Source organism: Schistocerca gregaria, chromosome 9, assembly GCF_023897955.1.
Source record: "Schistocerca gregaria isolate iqSchGreg1 chromosome 9, iqSchGreg1.2, whole genome shotgun sequence".
In the NCBI taxonomy this organism is placed as follows: domain Eukaryota; kingdom Metazoa; phylum Arthropoda; class Insecta; order Orthoptera; family Acrididae; genus Schistocerca; species Schistocerca gregaria.
This window is the reverse complement of record NC_064928.1, coordinates 220,361,799-220,380,246: the sequence shown is the minus strand read 5'-3', so window position 1 is coordinate 220,380,246 and position 18,448 is coordinate 220,361,799. Positions and strand designations below refer to the sequence as shown.

At 38.6% G+C, this 18,448-nt stretch overlaps 1 protein-coding gene across 1 annotated transcript in view; it reads right to left on the bottom strand.

Annotated features, from left to right (window-relative positions):
• Positions 1–10,144: 10,144 nt before the first annotated feature.
• Positions 10,145–18,448, bottom strand: part of LOC126292005 (uncharacterized) — a 101,310-nt gene continuing 93,006 nt past the window's right edge. Inside the window, exon 13 of the mRNA XM_049985789.1 lies at positions 10,145–17,873. Within this exon, the coding sequence (XP_049841746.1) occupies positions 17,539–17,873 (335 nt within the window). The 3' untranslated portion in view covers positions 10,145–17,538. The remainder of the gene's footprint in view (positions 17,874–18,448) is intronic.

The window sequence follows — 18,448 nt, the reverse complement described above, 5'->3', positions numbered from 1 at the left end:
TGGTCCCAGGCGAGATGAAAAGCTTTGTGTCGTGCAGTCATCAACGGTACACGAGTGGGCCTTCAGCTCCGAAGGCCCATATCGATCGTGTTTCGTTGAATAGTTCACAAGCTGACACTTCTTGATGGTCCAGCACTGAAATCTGCAACAAATTGTAGAAAGGTTGCAGTTCTGCCACATTGAACGATTCTCTTCAGTCGTTGATGGTCCCATTCTAGCAGAATCTTTTTCTGTCTACAGCCACATTAGAGATTTGATGTTTTAACGGATTCCTGATATTCACGGTACACTTGTGAAATGGTCATATGGGAAAATCCTCCCTTCATCTGTACCTCAGAGATACTGTGTCGCATCGCTCGTGCGCCGACTATAATACCACATTCAAACTCACTTAAATCTTGATAACCTGCCCTGGAGCAACAGTAACCAATTTAACAACTACGCCAGGCACTTGTTGTCTTATATAGGCGTTGCTGACCGCTCCACCGTATTCTGCCTGTTTAGATGTCTGTATTTGAATGCGCATGCCTATACCAGTTTCTTTGGCACTTCAGTATATATGGTACCATAGGACAATGTGCTACTCAAGTGTTTGTAAGAAATTGAGGTCTGAATTACTATGAGCCTGTAGGACGTCAATTTAGAGTGCTAAACTTTGTAATTCTCCTGATGCAATGTTGGGCTGCCATCAGATGACGCTGTAAGGAAAAGGAGAATCAAGACTACACTGTAAGCGTGTATAAGAGAAGTGGAAACGCAATACAATACCAACCCGTGATGTCCGATTGTGGATTGGCGAGTTGATGGCCCAAACATATTTGTTTCCATTCCGATGTCTCAACCCGATGGCACATAATTACAGCGAAAATTAAAAAAGGGTTGTTGACTCTTCTACTGGGGGGTGACACTCGCCTATCAGACCAGATGAACAAATACTGGACACTACACCTGAGCTATGGGAGGCCATCGAGGAGAAATATATATCACCAAATGGCAAGCCAGTGACCTGGTTCGTGGAGCACAGTCTCAGTTGTCGGTCGCCTATCTACCGGCTTCCAGGGCCAACAAAAGTTTAGTTTTCACCATTTCATATCCACTCTAAGACAAAAAAAGACGCAAAACGAAGGAATTAGACATATGGGACGAAAAACGGTAGATGTAATGTACATGTACAGACAAAGAATTGATTACAATTTCAAAAAAATTAGATGATTCATTCAATTGAAACAGTTTCAGAAATTGAGCACATCAACAGTGCATTGGTCAATCTCTGGTCCTTATTCAGCTTGATAGAGTTCTCGGATATACTCCTGAGGGATATTGTGCCAAATTCTGTCCAACTGGCGCATTAGATCACCAAAATCCCCGAGATGGTTGGAGGACCCTGCCTATAAGGTTCCAAACGTTCTCAATTGGGAGAGATCCAACGATGTTGGTGGCCAAAGTGGGGTTTAGCAAGCGTGAAGACAAGCAGTAGAAACTCTCGCCATCTGCGGGCAGGCATTAGCGCGCTGAAATGTAAACCCAGGAAAGGCAACAAGACAGGGTGTAGAATATGGTCAAATTGCAGCTGTGCTCTAAAGGTTTTGCGAGTGACAAACAACATAGTCCTCCTATGAAGAGAAATGGCACCCTAGACACTTTATCTATACAGGCTCAATTGGTTTCAATGGATATTTTCAAAACTAAAACCAAAGTGTGGATGAAGAAAAATACTTTCTACAGTGTAGAAGAATTTCAGAATAGTTGTAAAGATGATCTAATTTATGTTCTTGCCAAACCCTATCTTGGCTCGCAAGGTGGCTGGATGTCTCCCCAAATGGGAATGTTTGAAGCGTAATGGGCACGGCTCTCCGACCATCGTGGGATTTTGACTATCTACTGTGCAAGTTGAACAGAATTTGGCACAATATCCTGCACATCGATATCCAGGAACTCTATCAACGAATTCCAAGCCAAATAACTGCTTGCATAGTGGTCAGAGGTGGACCAATGCGTTACTGACTTGCTCAATTATCTTCAATAAATCATCCAGTTTTTCTCAAATTGTAATCACTTCTTTGTCCATACATGTACATCCTATCTACCGACTTCTGTCCCATTCGGATAAGTCCTTTGCGGTGCGTCAGTTTCTTATTGTTTGCTTTAGAGTGCAATTTTTGACGGAAATTAAAAATTGTAAATGCTGTCAAAAACCTGCTCGTTAATATGCATAATCTTATGTTAAGGCTGCAACACAGTAAAGCATGTACTACAGTTAGAATCTGTGTAATTTTGAGGCAACATAGCTTACAGCACGCATATTACCCAGACTATATGCATCCAGTATTTGAGAATGAAAATACTTAGTAACTTCCAGGACACTTTACACATAACTTCAGTCTTCTACAATATTGTACATGGGTTGAGAAATAAAGTAAGTGAGCTTGCAATTCTTACGAGTGATGTTAACATTTTGTCAGGCATACATACACTTACTGTGTATTAGTGAACACTGGCTAAAAGAGCCAGAATTACCTTATCGGTATTTTCAAAACTTTAGATTAGTCTCCAATATTCTAGGAAAAATGACAAAGGTGGTGGAACTTGAATCTACATAAGAAATAGCATTAGTTGTGAACCTTTCCATCCCTGTGAAGTGTATTACTCAAAGACAAAGACATTGAAATAGCTGAGGTAGTACTTGCTGACCTGAATATGTATATAATCTGTGAATATAGATCACCTAGTGGTAATTTTTCTATCTTTCTCAGAAACTTTTCACTACTGCTAGAAAAAGCATGTCACAATAACTCAAAAAATATAATAATATGTGGTGATCTCAACATTGATTTCCTCGAAGAATCTGCTCGAAAGTTGCAATTAGTAGATTTAATGGTGTCATTCAAGTTAAATATGAAAGTTATATGTCCAATGAGATTAAACAGCTGTCTTGATCAGGTTGCTACTAACACTAGTGGCACTGTAAAAATTATAGATGTTGGTTTTTCAGACTACAGTGCACTAACACCACATTTTAATCCACCACTCAATGTACTCCCAACAGGAAAAACAGTTATTAAGTGTAGACGTTATAGTGACATTAACATAAATAACTTTTTACTTAGGTTAAAGAAAGAAGAATGGCAAAATGTATTTACTTCGTCAACTACAAATGAAAAATATGACAATTTTCTGCACATTTTTGAATCTTACTTTAATTGCCATTTCCCATGGAAAACAAAGGCTACCACTAACAAAGAACAGAATGCTTGGGTCACAAAAGGTATTAAGACTTCAGCAGAAAAGATGAAGCTGCTGCACAGACTTAGCAAACTGGACAGTGGCAAATGCAAAGAGTTCAAGGTATACTGTAAAAATTACAAAACCACATACAGGAGAGTTATCAAAGGAACCAAAAAAGCCCATAATGATAAGACAATTATGTACTCTTCCAACAAATGTAAGACCGTCTGTGGTATAGTAAATGAACAGACTGGTAAAAAGTTAAGGATAGAGGATAAAAACAAACTAATTGTAGAAGGACAAAATACTGAAAATGCACATAAAATTACCAATAAATTCAACAGCTATTTTTCAGAAATTTCCACAAATCTCCTAACCAACTCTTCTAATACTGTGCTCTCTCTTCCCACAAATCTCCTGACTAACTCTCCAAACACTGTACACTCTCTTCTCAAAAACAATACCCCTTGAATTTCATTTTCCTATCTCCTACAACAACATATGAAATTGAAGATATTATTAAAACAAGAGTTAAAAAGATTTATTCTGCAGGGCATGATATGATACCCTGCTTCTTACTTCACAAGTGTTCAAATTACATATCATAAATAGCTCATTTCTAGAGGGAACATTTCCAAACCAGCTAAAACTTGCTAAAATTATAACTCTCTACAAGAAGGGAGAGAAAACAGACATAGCAAATTATAGGCCAATTGGTATTCTATCAGCCTTCTCAAAAATATAGGTTAGAAATATTTTTAAATTCTAACAACATAATCACAACATCCCAATATGGATTTCGGAAAAAAATATGTCCACCACACATGCTTTGTATGCATTTCTAGAAAAGTGCTCATGTTTTGTTGAGCATAAAGAACCTGCTGTTGGTACATTTCTTGATCAGTCCAAGGCATTTGACATGGTCGACCACAAGTTGCTTCTTATGAAACTCCAGAAGTATTGGATTAGAAGTGTAGCCCACAATTGGTTCCATAGCTACCTTAGTGAAAGAAAGCAGTATGTAGAAATAAGAAAATCAAAGACATCCAGGCACTGCAGGTCAGATACACTACATACAAAAAATGGCGTCCCTCAGGGCTCTGTTCTTTTCATATTGTTCATTAATGATATCCCAGAACACATACCAAATGCCAGCTCCTTTCTTTATGTCGACGACACAGATACCCTGATAGACAGTAGAAGTTACACACTACAAGATGCAGTCAACGCAACTAATTGTCAATTACAATCTTGGTTTGAAGCAAACAGATTACTCATAAATACTTTAAAAAACTGTAAGTATGAACTTCCATACTATACAAAATCTTACCCCCTTCAGTGCAGTTATAGTTATTGGCAAAGATCACATTACAAGCAGGCAGGACACCAAATTTCTTGGACTTACTAAGAGTAACACTCTAAACTGGAAACCACATATTGAGACACTGTCACAAAAGCTTAATAAAACCTGTTATCTATTAAGAGCATTAAAAGACATAGCCAGTGTAGACACCTTGAAGCTGGTCTACCATGCCCTGTTTGAGTCTGTCTTGAGGTATGGTCTAAACTTCTGGTGAAATACCTCTTATTCTCTCATCATTTTCAAGTTACAAATACAAGTGGTAAGAATAATGAAATGTAAAAAAAGAACTGAACACTGTAGACCCCTGTTTCAACAGTTAAAAACCCTGTCACTGCTATGCCTCTATATAATGGAACTAGCTTGTTTTACAGTACAGCACTTTGAATACCTCCACAGAAATGCAGGCCACCACACACGACACCAGAAACCAAACCCAATTACAAATTACTGCTCACAACTCAAAATTATATACAAATGGGGTTAAGTGTACGGGCATTAAAATATACTACCACCTCCCAACAGACATAAAAGCAAGCAAAAACCCAAAAATAATGAGAATTAAATTAAAGCAATTACTACTAAATCATTGTTTCTATTCCATACATGAATTTCTTGAAACAAAATTTTAATTACTTGGAAGAAGCTGTTTATTCACTTGTAGTTATCTCTACTTAGTAAGACAATTTAATCATTCTCTCTTATTTATATTCTGTCTGTATCTCATATTAGTATACTGATATGTGAAGTGTGTAACACAAAATTTTAATTATTTGTAATAAACTGTTTATTCACTTGTAGGTATTTCTACTTAGTAAGATAATTTAATTATTGTATGTTATTCATATTCTGACCGTATCTCTTATATGTGCTCTGCTATGTATAATATGTACCAAAACTGTCATCTCTCATCACACACCACCTATTTATATTTTGTCTATATATCCTGTATGTATTCTGATATCTGAGTTATGTACCATTAGTGTCATCTCTCCTGCGAACCAGGAGAGCTTCTGTAAAGTTTGGAAGGTAGGAGACGGATACTGGCAGATGTAAAGCTGTGAGTATCGGGCGTGAGTCGTGCTTCGGTAGCTCAGATGGTAGAGCACTTGCCCGCGAAAGGCAAAGGTCCCGAGTTCGAGTCTCGGTCGGGCACACAGTTTTAATCTGCCAGGAAGTTTCAAGAATTATTGCGTTTGTCTTTAAGTCTGAGGGTATTTCATCCATCTGATACATCTTTGACACCAGGTGGTATACTTTTATCATGGCTTCCTATCCCAAGAACCTCATATTCTAAAAACTGTTTGGGTACTGTAACTTTTGTTTAATTAGTTACACATCAAGTTCCCTAGATCACTACAAGAAGAAGAGCCTTCAGTGATGTTTTTAAAAGTAATGGAGTCCTTTCTATTAGATAATTTTGTGCTTTTGTTACAATCTCTGTACTAGTAAGTCATAACGAGTCTCTTTCTTAAGTGTCTGGTAGTTATTGATATTGAAGTTATAACGCACTTTTATATTGTTTCTGTCTTTTTCAATGAATAACTATACATATTTTTGGTGCAATGTGGAATTAGAGGAAGTGGCTGTCCACTTAAACACAGTGTCTACGTAAGGCAATAAATCTGGAAATTTTAAAATCTGCATGAGAAACAAAAACACAGACATGGAAGTTTAATTCTATTCTTCTTAATTTTTACATTCATTTTAGTAGAAACTCCTATCCATTACAATCAGAGTCACTGGGGACTGTCGGCGCCCTTATTCAGCCAATTAACGCACAAAATTTTAGGGTCACTCATAACAAAAGCTCTTTCTAACTGTTCACAGCCTTATTGGCAATGCCCTGTAGCATGTGCTTGAGCTCAAAAGGTCACATAAGCTTTCAATATTATCAATCTAATGCACGTCCAGTACATAGAAAATATATGTACAGGACTGGTAGAATGTAAATAATTGAGGTTTAAACGAAATCACTCACCAAATAGCTAAAGCAACGAGTCATTAACAGGCACTCCCAAGCTAGAGTACAAATGCACACACACAAAACATACATACACACGCGTGCACACACATACACGCGCGTGCACACGCACGCACGCACGCACGCGCACACACACACACACACACACACACACACACACACACACACACACACACAGCAGCAGATGCAGACGCAGATGCAAGCATGCACCCACGCACGCACACAGACGCCCCTACATTGTGCCAACTATACACACAGTTCAGTGACTGTAGAAGGACTGATGAGGTGGGGGTAGGGTCAAGTGGGGTGGATAGAGGGGGAGAGAGGCAGGAGGCTGGAGGGGTTGGGATGAGTAGTTAGTGGCTCAGAGGAAGGCAGACAGTTTGCTGGCAAGGAATGTGGGAGGGAGGAGTGGTAGATACACGGGCCAGGCGCGCTGTGTGCCAGAGGCGGTCAGATGCTGTGCACAAGAAGATAAGGTGGAGACATGACTTGGAGGAAGTGACAGGACAGAGGAAGGGGAAATAGTTGCGTGTAGGATGTGGGGACAAAGGATTAAAGGGACAGACCAAGAAGATGAAGGATACACTGCAAGGATAGCTCCCATATACAGTATACTTCAGAAAAGCTGGTGCCAGATTGAAGGATCCAGATGGCACAGGTTGTGAAGCGGTCACTGACATCAGGCACATTTTTCTCAGCTCATATTGTGCAACTGGAAGGTCAACCTTGTTCTTGGTCACAGTTTGCCAATGGCCAGTCACAATGATGGACTTTCGGGAATTTGTTCAGGAGTGGTGGTCAACAAGAGGAGAATTTCTTTTAGTAGGGGCACAATAACATGCTGTAATGGAGCAGCCAGGACTATTGGGTTTGTGGATTTTGGGAAGCATGTAGAAGTTGGCTGTGCAGGGTGTCAGGAGGATGATGAGAGAAACGGACTCAGGACATGGGTTCTGGGATAGAGGTAAGGATTCCAGTGAGGACTGGTGGTTATGTAGGACTTCTGCGATGGTATCACTATGGCACAGCTTGTAGGGGAAGGAGTCTGACAGTTGGCAGAAGCCTTTTGTCAGACAGTTGCTGTAAGGATAGATTATGAAAAGGATAGATTACTACTCACCATATAGTGGAGATCTTGAGTGGCAGACAGGCACAGCAAAAAGGCTGCTGAGAGAGAGAGAGAGAGAGAGAGAGAGAGAGAGAGAGAGAGAGAGAGAGAGAGAGAGAGAGGTGGAGGGGGGGGGGTGAAGAAGTTGCCATGAGGAAGGTTGGGAAAGAAGTTGTACCGACAGAGAGGACCTGGGTTTGAGTCACAGTCCAGCCTGCAGGTTAAATTCATCAGGAAGTTTGGTAAAAGCATAGAAGGGAGGACCCAAAAGTAACCAGAATCATAACATGGTACACTGTGTACCTGTAGTACCAGGCTGTGATGCTAGGAAGCTGCTGCATGACCTTCCCCAAGTGAGTGTGCCAAGCAGTATCACCCCACGACGACAAGTGTGGTTTCTGTGACAGTTCTTTGTGTGTGCCTGTAGTGCACTTGTGGCATGAAGAAATGGATAACTCTCACGAACAACAGACAGCTGTGAAGTTCTTTTTTTTTACATTACAAGAACACAGTGGGAACTATTGTTAAAATGCAGACACTGTACAAAGAATGTGCTCTTACTGAAACTCAAGTGTAAAAATGGTTTCCTCAGTTTAAAAAGAGAGAAATGACCATGGAAGAAGAAGAAGGAAAAAAAAAAAATTGCCATTCCTGTCAGACTGAGAAATACACCAACAAAATTGGTAATCTCACAAGTGAGACAAGTGTATGACAACCAATTAAATCTGAGACTTATTCGGGTTTTGTCGGGGCACAATCCAGGGCATTTTGAATGTTGATTTGTGAAAGCACGAAGAGAGGGAGCGAAGTCTGTGCTCAGACTTCTCACAGGGAACCCTGCTGTGAAAGGGATGCATTCAAACCTGATGCTAATTTTTCTGAAAAATTATTGCAGGTGACGAGTCATAGGGCTATGGGAACAGTGGAACTCGCCTTGTCCAAAAGAAGCTTGACAGGTGAAACAGAATGTGAAGACAAACTTTTATTTATTTATTTACATTAAAGGGATTACACGCTCAGAATTTGCCCCTCAAGTCCAGATAGTAAACCACAAATTCTATTTGGAGGTTACAAAGGGTCTGTACAGAAGTCGGCATGAAAAGTCCGGCTCGTGGAATTCTGACAAGTGGTTCCTGCATCATGACAATTCTCTCGTTTATGAGGCTCTCGGTGGTTGCTAGGATGTCTCATTGTTCCCTAGTACGAAAATGGATTTTAAAGGAAAGGGGTTTGTCAGTTTCAATCACGTAAGATGCAATGTCACGATAATGTTAACAGGGATGGAATAGGGTGAATTTAAAAGGTGCTTCCAGCACTGTAATAAATGTTTGGATCAGTGTATTCGTGCTAATGGAGGGTACTCTGAAGGAGATTAAAGTTCTGTTTGCAAGCTGTTTACAAAGAAATTCTAGTTATTTTTGGGTTTCTCCTCAATTACTTGCAACAACAAGAAAGATTCAGTCTCAATCTGCATATTTGTCTAACTGTGCAGTAATTAATCTTCAGAGATATTTGTGACTTTTTTAATGAGCTGAACCATAATAATGTGATGAGTTTGAAGATGCACAGGCTTACAACAATGTATTCTTCAATGTATAAAGGGCGCCAACCAAAAATAATATGTTTTGCACCATTCTATTGTTGTTTCACAATTGTCAGCCCGTACCCATCCCTCCATCATTGTTCACGTGCCACAGTGGATAATCTGTGTTGCCATACGTCCAAGTGAGTGGCAGTAGTATAAAATAAACAGCGAGAAGGGGAGAGAAAAATTTGGAACCCATCGCAAGCAAATGACCCACATTACGAGCTAGCAGCACAAGCCCAGAATGAGGCAGTTGTCTGTGAGATAATTAATAGTTGAATATGCAGTTGGCTGGGATCTGATGCTCTGAGCAGTTCATTATTGTGAGATACACCTGTCTGTGGCAACAGAGTGATACAATGACAGTTTATTTCATTATCACTTAATTAAACAGTGCTTTTGTTCATATTAAGTAAGATTGTTTATTGGTGTTCAATTACACTAATATTAAACTGTGATTTTGCTCATACATGTTTACCTTGGCAACATAAGAGAGCTATTCCTTAAATGCACCACTCATGTTATGAAAAATGGTACACCCATCCAAGGGCTAAGCTGGGAAAAAAGAGACACAATGAAATTATGAGCTCCTGTCCAGTGATTAAACCTCCAACCCAAAATACAAAAGTTTTACATCACAATTATTAAGAGTCATTGACTGAGTGCAGAAACAACAAGTGACGGGTTTGCTGGAAGTAAAGTGTGAACATATAAAAGTAATGTTAAATGATTCACAGTTTAAAGAAGATACTCTTGTTTGCTCAGTCTAGAAAATTGATCTGTTTCTGCATCCAATGTTTCAGTTAAACTATAGGTTCCAGTAACAGATATAAAAGGGAGACTCTTCAATGACACTATAAAAAAATCACCAGAGACAGATACAGAAAGATATTACATTTATTTCCATTAACCGAAGGATAGTTTCATACAACTTCTAAAATCTCGACAAAAATAATAGATCCATTATTTGTAGACAAGATGCACAGGCTTACAATAATATATTCAACAATAACACAACATCAATTTAAAATAATAACAACTACTGCATGACCAGCATGCTAAGTCTTAGTTTAGCTACCTGCTTAAGCAATGTTAGCTGATCTTAACCAGAGAAAAACATTTATAAGCAAAGACAAAGTGTTGTAATGACAGATACAAGGCACCACACAAATTTTGTAAAATTAAGCGTTAGTGAGAGTTTTCCAAGCTCACATTCAAAACAGTCGATACAAATTTAGGACAATGTCAATCACCTAGGCAGTGACATATCATCTACTAATTAGAACTCCTGTCACAACAAATTATTACTTAACAACACCATCACACCCTATAAGTACAAAATAAATAACAGAAACATTTCATTAGTTAGACAGACAATGCATGCTTCCAGAAAAGAAGGAACATGTCAATTCCAATATGAGCAGGTGAGGGTGTGCCTACACTCGCTGCACTGAGAACAGACTAGTCTGAATGCACAGCATTGTACCATAGGCAGTCCCAAATCAAGTTTTTACCATGCAATACTAGGATTTCAGTCGCATGCTGCTAATATTATAGTCCTGTGATCAGTTTGCTTGATCTACTGCACAGATAAAGTTATTACTTTATTTTTGCTGGAACCAATCACGAAATCGAATGAAGATAAAATAGCTAAATGCTTTATACAGTGTCTTCCACAAACTCAGACACGAGAAAAAGCCTTCGGTATTATAGAATGATTTGAGGCACAAATTAACATATAGATGTAATTGTCAGAGAATACTGCTGTTATCAAATGCAGCAAGAAACTTTGCTATGAAATGTTTTCATTTTAATGAATAAAATTACAAGTCAGTCAAAAATCTCTGAACTGCACTGAATAAAGATAGCAGCAAAAAGAAATTCTCTGACTTAAACATCCCACGATAAGTTTACGAGGGTGCACTGCTGGATTTGATCAGGACAAAAGTGTTAAGAAAGTGCTCTGGAGATAAAAAATGATGACCTTTTCCAAACAAGTGACATGTCTCACAAGCTGCATTTTTCAGTGTCTCATCCTATAATAAATTATGCATTCTCTTTGTATGTGTGTATTCCAAGAAGACTGTATTTAATTAAAAGGTACAATTCACACAGTTAAAAATCTTTATTTCATATTTGCAATGTTGAATGTGATCACTGGTACTTCAGCCTGCTTCTCATCATATATTTGAGCAACATCTAAAACAGCACCAATAATTTCATTTGTGGAACCTGATGACTAGCACATACAACTTGACAGAGAGAGGGGGATGGATGGATGGAAAGAGGGAGGGGGGGGGGGGGTCAGGAAAGATGCAGTGTGCTCAGCAAAAATATATTCTATCATTATTTAACTGTAGGGTTGCAGCTGCTTGATAGGTGTATCCAAATTGAAGGTTGGTCTGACCTGGTCACAGTCCTGGTAGGGTTGGCAGGCTCTAGTCATCCTCCGACCTTTGAACCGACATATGTAGCTAGTCACAGTGGGACCTACAGTTTAATGTGGTCTCTGAACCATGATTTAACTTTGTGTTCTCTACATTATCAACTGCAGAGGTGAAACATATGGTAAGTGACAGAAAAATCCTTGGAATGACCAAGAATTGAACGTCAAAGCTGTGCATTTGTAATTTGACGCTTGCCCATTTAGATGCTCAGCCTCATCGTGTTACAGAAACTGACAAACCTAATTTGTGAAAGTAACAAATGCAGTATATTAAATGAAATTTATGGGGGAAGTATCTCACCCATTTGAAATGGAAACTGTTGTTAAACAAGGGGATAGCTTAAGACACTTACTGTTTAATTGTGTTTCAGAAAATACTGTAAAGATGTGGAATTTTGAGCTAAAAAATCACAAGATTGAGCCAACAGAACTCATCTCAGAATTTCAGCTTAAAAAGAAAAATTCATGACAGTTAAAATGCAGAGAAACATAAATCAGTTAAACTTAAGCCATACATTGGAAAGAACTACAAAATCTGCAATATCTATAAGAGTTAGTAAAATGGAAAGAGCATATGATTTTACAAAAAAAACTGTGCCACAGTTTATATTTACTGAAAGCTTACTGGTGAACTATAAGTAGGGCAGAACAGAGAAACCAGAAAGACAGATTATTCTGATTAGCAGAAAAACAATGAATGCACACAAACTATAAGTGGTTGGAAAATTAGAAGTAACATGGAGATCTACAAAGATATACAGAATCAGATGTAATGTCATAGCAAAAATTAATCTTCTTTGCACATATTTGCCAAATAAGTGAGAACAGGCTAACAAAACAAATATAGTTGTATTTCTGGAAAAAGGAATTGACCAACAGTACAAAGACCGCCTCCGCAACTGAACAGTTCACATCGCTGTCTACAGTGTGGGCAAACTCTGGTTCGATACCTGGTACCTCCTCAGATTTTTCTGAGCAAATGAGGTCCGGAAAGGGGTATACTCAGCCTCGTGAGGTCAAATGAGGAGCTGCTCGAGTAAAGAAGCATCCGCACTATCGGGATTCACCTACTGGCAATAACAGCTCGAGTGATTTGCGACATGACGATCACGTGTCCCACAACCGTAAATTGATCCTCATACTGCCTCATAGGCAACTGTTGGAACAGGCCTAAGGCCTAGCGTGTGAGTGGTGTTTGCATTTACAGTAGTATGAATAACAGAAATAAAAAAAAGAACTTGAAAGGAACTCCATCAAAGAATCAGAAATAACAGAAAGAAATATTTATAAGAACAAACTAATACATTTAGAAGGCTTTCAAGGCAGAAGAAATAAGAAATAGGTAACAACATGGAAGTAAGAAGGGGAAAGACAGCATAGGGAGAAGATGAAAGAGAAATGGAGAAATATGGAACAAAGAAAGCTAAGCGAGTGAAATAGTTGTTACATGGTACCAGTTGATCAATACTATACTGTGTTGAGGTAAAATAAATATGTGTTGTCAGCCATTTGTAACAATGAATTACTTATTATTATCTCCATCTTGGCACTGTCCTGCCAATGTTGTTCCTCTCACACCTCTCCTGTTTTGGTGCAAAATACAGCCAGTGAATCTACAAGTTAATGTCCTTGCAAGTCAACAATTTGTCTTTGTGTTAAAACAGCTGGTCATGGTCATGTTCTCTCTCTCTCTCTCACTCACTGCACGTAACTTTATAACAATTTACAGAAAATATTGGCAAAGATCTGATAGTGAATAAAAAAGATATTTAATACCTCACATCAAATAATGTTTAACCATCTGAAAATCACAGCAATATAATTTATTTGTACATACAGTTGCCTTTTCAGGTGTTCAGAAGATAGCCACAGCAGATGCTGCAGCAGTTAATGCATTCACTAGAGGAGAAATTGGTCTCTTTATTGGCAAAAATGTCAACACACCATGTACCAATGTGGTGCACCTAAGAAAGAAACTGTTTCTGTTTTATTTTCCATTCATTTATTAAATTACATCTAGGAATAATTCAATCTGTAGTTATGACAAATGTTCATGCACAACAGAAAGTGTGAGACTGCAAATATTCTGCTGTTCCAAGTCTCAACTACAAAGAGAAAGCAAGCGGTGTCCTTTCTGACAGCAGCAATCATTTAATATTAGTAGCAAGTCACAAATATGTGCCAAGTCAGAACTATACTGTGGAGTGTGTAGAAGTGATAGGTAATGCACTGCATTACCACTCAAGTCCCAGTCATATACAAAATCTTAACTCTTCACTCTATTAAAAAGTAGAAAAATGGCTTCTAAAAAAGCCAGCACCTTGCTGTCACTCTTCCATCTAGTAATAACTTTTCTTAGGCCTCAGTTCACTTGGGACATTGTAATTGCAAATGGGATGCAGCTTAATAAGCAACTCGCCTGCAGCAGCACATAATTGTAACAGATCATTGGTTACCTCTGCTTCTGCTTAAAAGAAGGTCTGCTAGAGACCATTTTCATGCTGAAATTCTTCATTTTACAGATGACAGCACTACTTAGTGTGTTAAAAATTGTTTCTGTGGTTTACAAAACATATTCACAAGATAAAGCCAAATACAACTGAGTGATGTACATTACTCTTTGCACTCTGCAGTACACTGATATCCATCTACTTTCATCTTGCCTCCTTATATTTTTTATTCAAAAGTTTTGTCTCAGTGCAGTGAATTATTTTGTTTAAAATTTATATCTTTTACAGACACTAGAAAAATACAACACAGTCTGTAGGCATAAAACTTGCTTTTTGGTTTGAAGCACTGTTAGCAGGCTCTTTGTAATTAACACAGATGTTTCATAAAAGACAAATTCTTCCATTAATTTGAGCAGAAACTTGCACTTTACCACAAATATGAATAGCTTACATTTAAAGCTTCATCACAGAACATTAAAATAAATAATTTAATGATATGCAACAGTTCTGAACAAGCAATTACCAATATATTTGCCTCTTTATATTAACACAGATGTTTCACGAAAGACGTGTTCTTCCGTTAATATTGAGCAGAAATCTGTACTTTATTATAAATATGAATAGTTTACATGTAAAGCTTTACCATAGAACATTAAAATAAATAATTTAATGATATGCAACAGTTCTGAACAACAACTTAGTTCAGATTTGTGCCACTTCTTAGATGGCAGTGAGAGAGCAATTTGATACATTAACAATTGCTGTAAATAAGGAACACAGCAAAAATGAAAATCACAGGTGATAAGCCAATGTTCCACTTTATATTCTGCTTCTTGCAATTAATTTTGTTTAATTTTCCAAGGTGTTCATTACATACATAACCCTCTGAGCGGTCATAAACATAGACCCAAAGTTATAAGCAATGGACATCAGACTTGTGTTTGATTACATTGTGGCACCAACCAGACCTACATTCTGCCACTGTAATCAGAAAATACATTGCTAAGGGGTTTCAATGTTTTATTTTGTTGGGATATTTAAGTATAACAAGCAATTCAATCAATAAAAATCAAGTCAACCAAAATGGTCCGAAATGAAGGTACACTATAATACAAAACATAACTTCTCACATCGGTTGACCTGGTATAGTTTAAATAGAAATGTACTTGTGCATTGATCTGGAAGGAAGGCAGTTAGCCAAATAGTTTATTGCTGAAGGTGTGCGGATGCATGGAATGGACACCAGTCAAAATTAAAGGAGAGGAGCATTATTTATATTTTGAAGGAAAATGAGAAGGTAAAATTACAAGGAGATGGACTAGCTGGCCAATGTATATAATCACTGGCTGATATACAAAGTACTGCCAATGGACACACTTACAAGTAAAAGGTCATATACACTGATGCCAGGAACAGAACACAAGCTAGTCATAAAACATACAGAGGATATATTGCTCAATGTAAATACAAACACATTGCCTCAAAACTGAATATCTTAAATGCTATAGCATGGTAAGAGAAAAAAAAAAGTTTACGTATTGATAGGCGCTGCCTTACATTGTACACCACAAAACAATCACGTCTTAATTAGCTATCAAATAAGCACAAATTCAGTCTTTGACAGCAATTTGTGAATATGCAATGGGAAGCAAACCCAGATGTCTGTCACAGCTGAGACAAATTAATTGCCTTGCTGAAGCTTGAGGAAGTGCTTGAGCTTTCAAATGCTTTCACAGGTAACTGAAGGAAGATAGCTACTATGGTCTCATTACTGTCATCGACAGTCTGCTCGTCACTGACTGATGTACACGGGTCAACAAAAAACTGCAACTTTTACCAAAATTTTATGTTGCAAGAATATTTTATGAGGGCTATTCATAAGTTAACCTCAGACTGTCAATTAAAAATAAACAATTGACTGTAGCTTCATGGCACCTGTGGAAAAGGAGACTCTGAAGGTCACATTGCATCAGTTAGCTCTCTGCTGCAATCTTCAGTGTGTAAGCAGCAACCATCTGAAATAGCCATTGTTTACCATTGATTGTGTTGTGTGTATGGGGTTGGAGTTATAGTTGACGGCGTTGTGAGGGGGTAGTGCAGAAAATTCAAAGCTGGTCGTACAGATTTGCACGATGAAAGTGGCCAAAGAAGACATTCGTATGTGACAATGTCTAGCAACATACTGATGAAATTGTGTGCAAGAGATATCTTCAAATTTTCTGAATATATGGCTCAGGTTACAAGGACAGCCGTCTTTAACAGTTTCACTGAGAGGCCGTAAGTTTTGTCCACCGTGGGCACCAAAATGTCTAATTGATAATCATACAGCCAAAAGATTGGGTTGGGCTCGGTGTTCCTTCATCCCGAAGATGAAGGCCTGGCTGGCTGCTTAGCACCGCATGAAAAAAGATGATCTCAAGGAAGCTGCCGAGAATTGGCCAAACCATCAAGCAGCAGCATTCTTTGATGAAAGAATAAAGAAGCTGGGTCAGAGTAGGACAAATGTTTGAATTTGGGTGACGACTACGTGGAGAAGTAACGTCAACATATAAGTACTAACTGATAACAAATATTTACCTTTTTAAAGCAGCCAATAGGAGGTTAATTTTTGAACAGCCCCTGTAGATATGGATGTTGCTGCAAAAGACTTTGTTTTGATACATATACCACCTATGCACATGTTTCTCACTTTATTCCCCTACAATTCTCACTTTATGTATGGCAGGAAGAAGAATACTTAAGCCACACAGTGTGTCTGCTAATTTAAAGAATTAAAAAATAGATACTGCGATGTAATAACTACCAAATACCATTGTCAAACACTGTTTTAATTTGTTGTGGTATGTTAAAAATATTTTGTGCAGGAAGAATAATTAAGCTTGGTCCATCAGGGTCCATCTCGGGAACTACCCACAACTACAAGGAGTAAAAGTTTTAACATCAGGTAAACAGTATGTCATCAATTATTTACTAACTATGAACTTCAGTTTTAACCCAATAACTGTTCACTACAAAACATAAAATGTAGGTCCTATTTTTGTTGGCAGCATTGCATGAGGGGGCTGGAACTTAATTCTTCCTCTAGCCACACTCCTCTATCTTGAGGGAGGTGAGACTGAGAGGGGATGAACTTGTATCCCCCTGAACTAGCTCCAACATGCAAAAACAAAAAAAAGGTGTAACAGCAAAAGAAACTCATATCCCACATACCAGAAAAGTGAGACACAAAAACCATGAGATGTGTTGATGTAGCTGATTACTGAGAGAGATAATAGCCAGTTTGGTTCCCAGTCCACCACATCAACTGTAATCAGATCCAATGCCCACCTGCAGTAATAAATGTGGTATACAGTACTCTGCTGGAACAGTAGTAGTCCTCAGTGGTGTCTGACACCACACACGGAGAGGAAGGTCCACTTGGTCATGAGCCCCCTCACAGGAAGCACGCTGGCAACCACCGTGGTGCCGTTCGCCTCCGCCGCCCGTGCCGCCGCCGCACGAAGCTCCGGGGGTTGCGGCGCATGCTCCGAGGAAGGACAGTATGCCAGGCGGAGGTGGCAGACAGGTGCCGCCGCGGGTGAATCCCTCAGTAGGCGAGACAGCGTGTAAGACATCGCCTCGTCCAGCTCGTCCCGAGTCATGGGGCGGGGCGAAGGGGGTAGGCTGTCAGAGCAGTCTTCCGTTTCTCTGCTTCCGGAAAGGTATGACGCACCTGCGTATAAATTGACAGACTCCAAAACTGGAGTAATATGGGGAGAAAAGTAATATGAGGCATGTGCAGAAAGTAATAGAACTAAGCCTCTCACACTTAAAAGAGATTGTTTTTCAGTAAATCTGGCAGCATTGCATTTGAAGACAAGGTTGCATTGTAATTTTAGGTCTACATCATTATCATAAGGAGAAACACACTAACACGAGAAATGTCAGTACTTATTATCACATCCTAAATCCATTTGCCCTGGCGGGCCGTCATTTGCAATTAATTGCTGAAAAAAGATTTCGAACTGTATGTGATGCTCCACAGCTTTAAGAAAGAAATGTTATACAAACTGGTTTTGTAACACACTGATTAAAGTAGAAGCCTCATATTCGAAAGGTTGTGGATTCAAATCCAGGAAATTTGTTACTTTTAAATTTTTATTGAAGTCACTTTGATCATTATTTTCGTTACTTAACTAGTTAAATGTATTTTTATTTATATTCCTTTGTTGCATCATTTTAATCACTGTACAAGCTTTTTCAATTGCTCTCATTTTTTCTTCTCATCATTTTTTTTTCCCGTTGGAA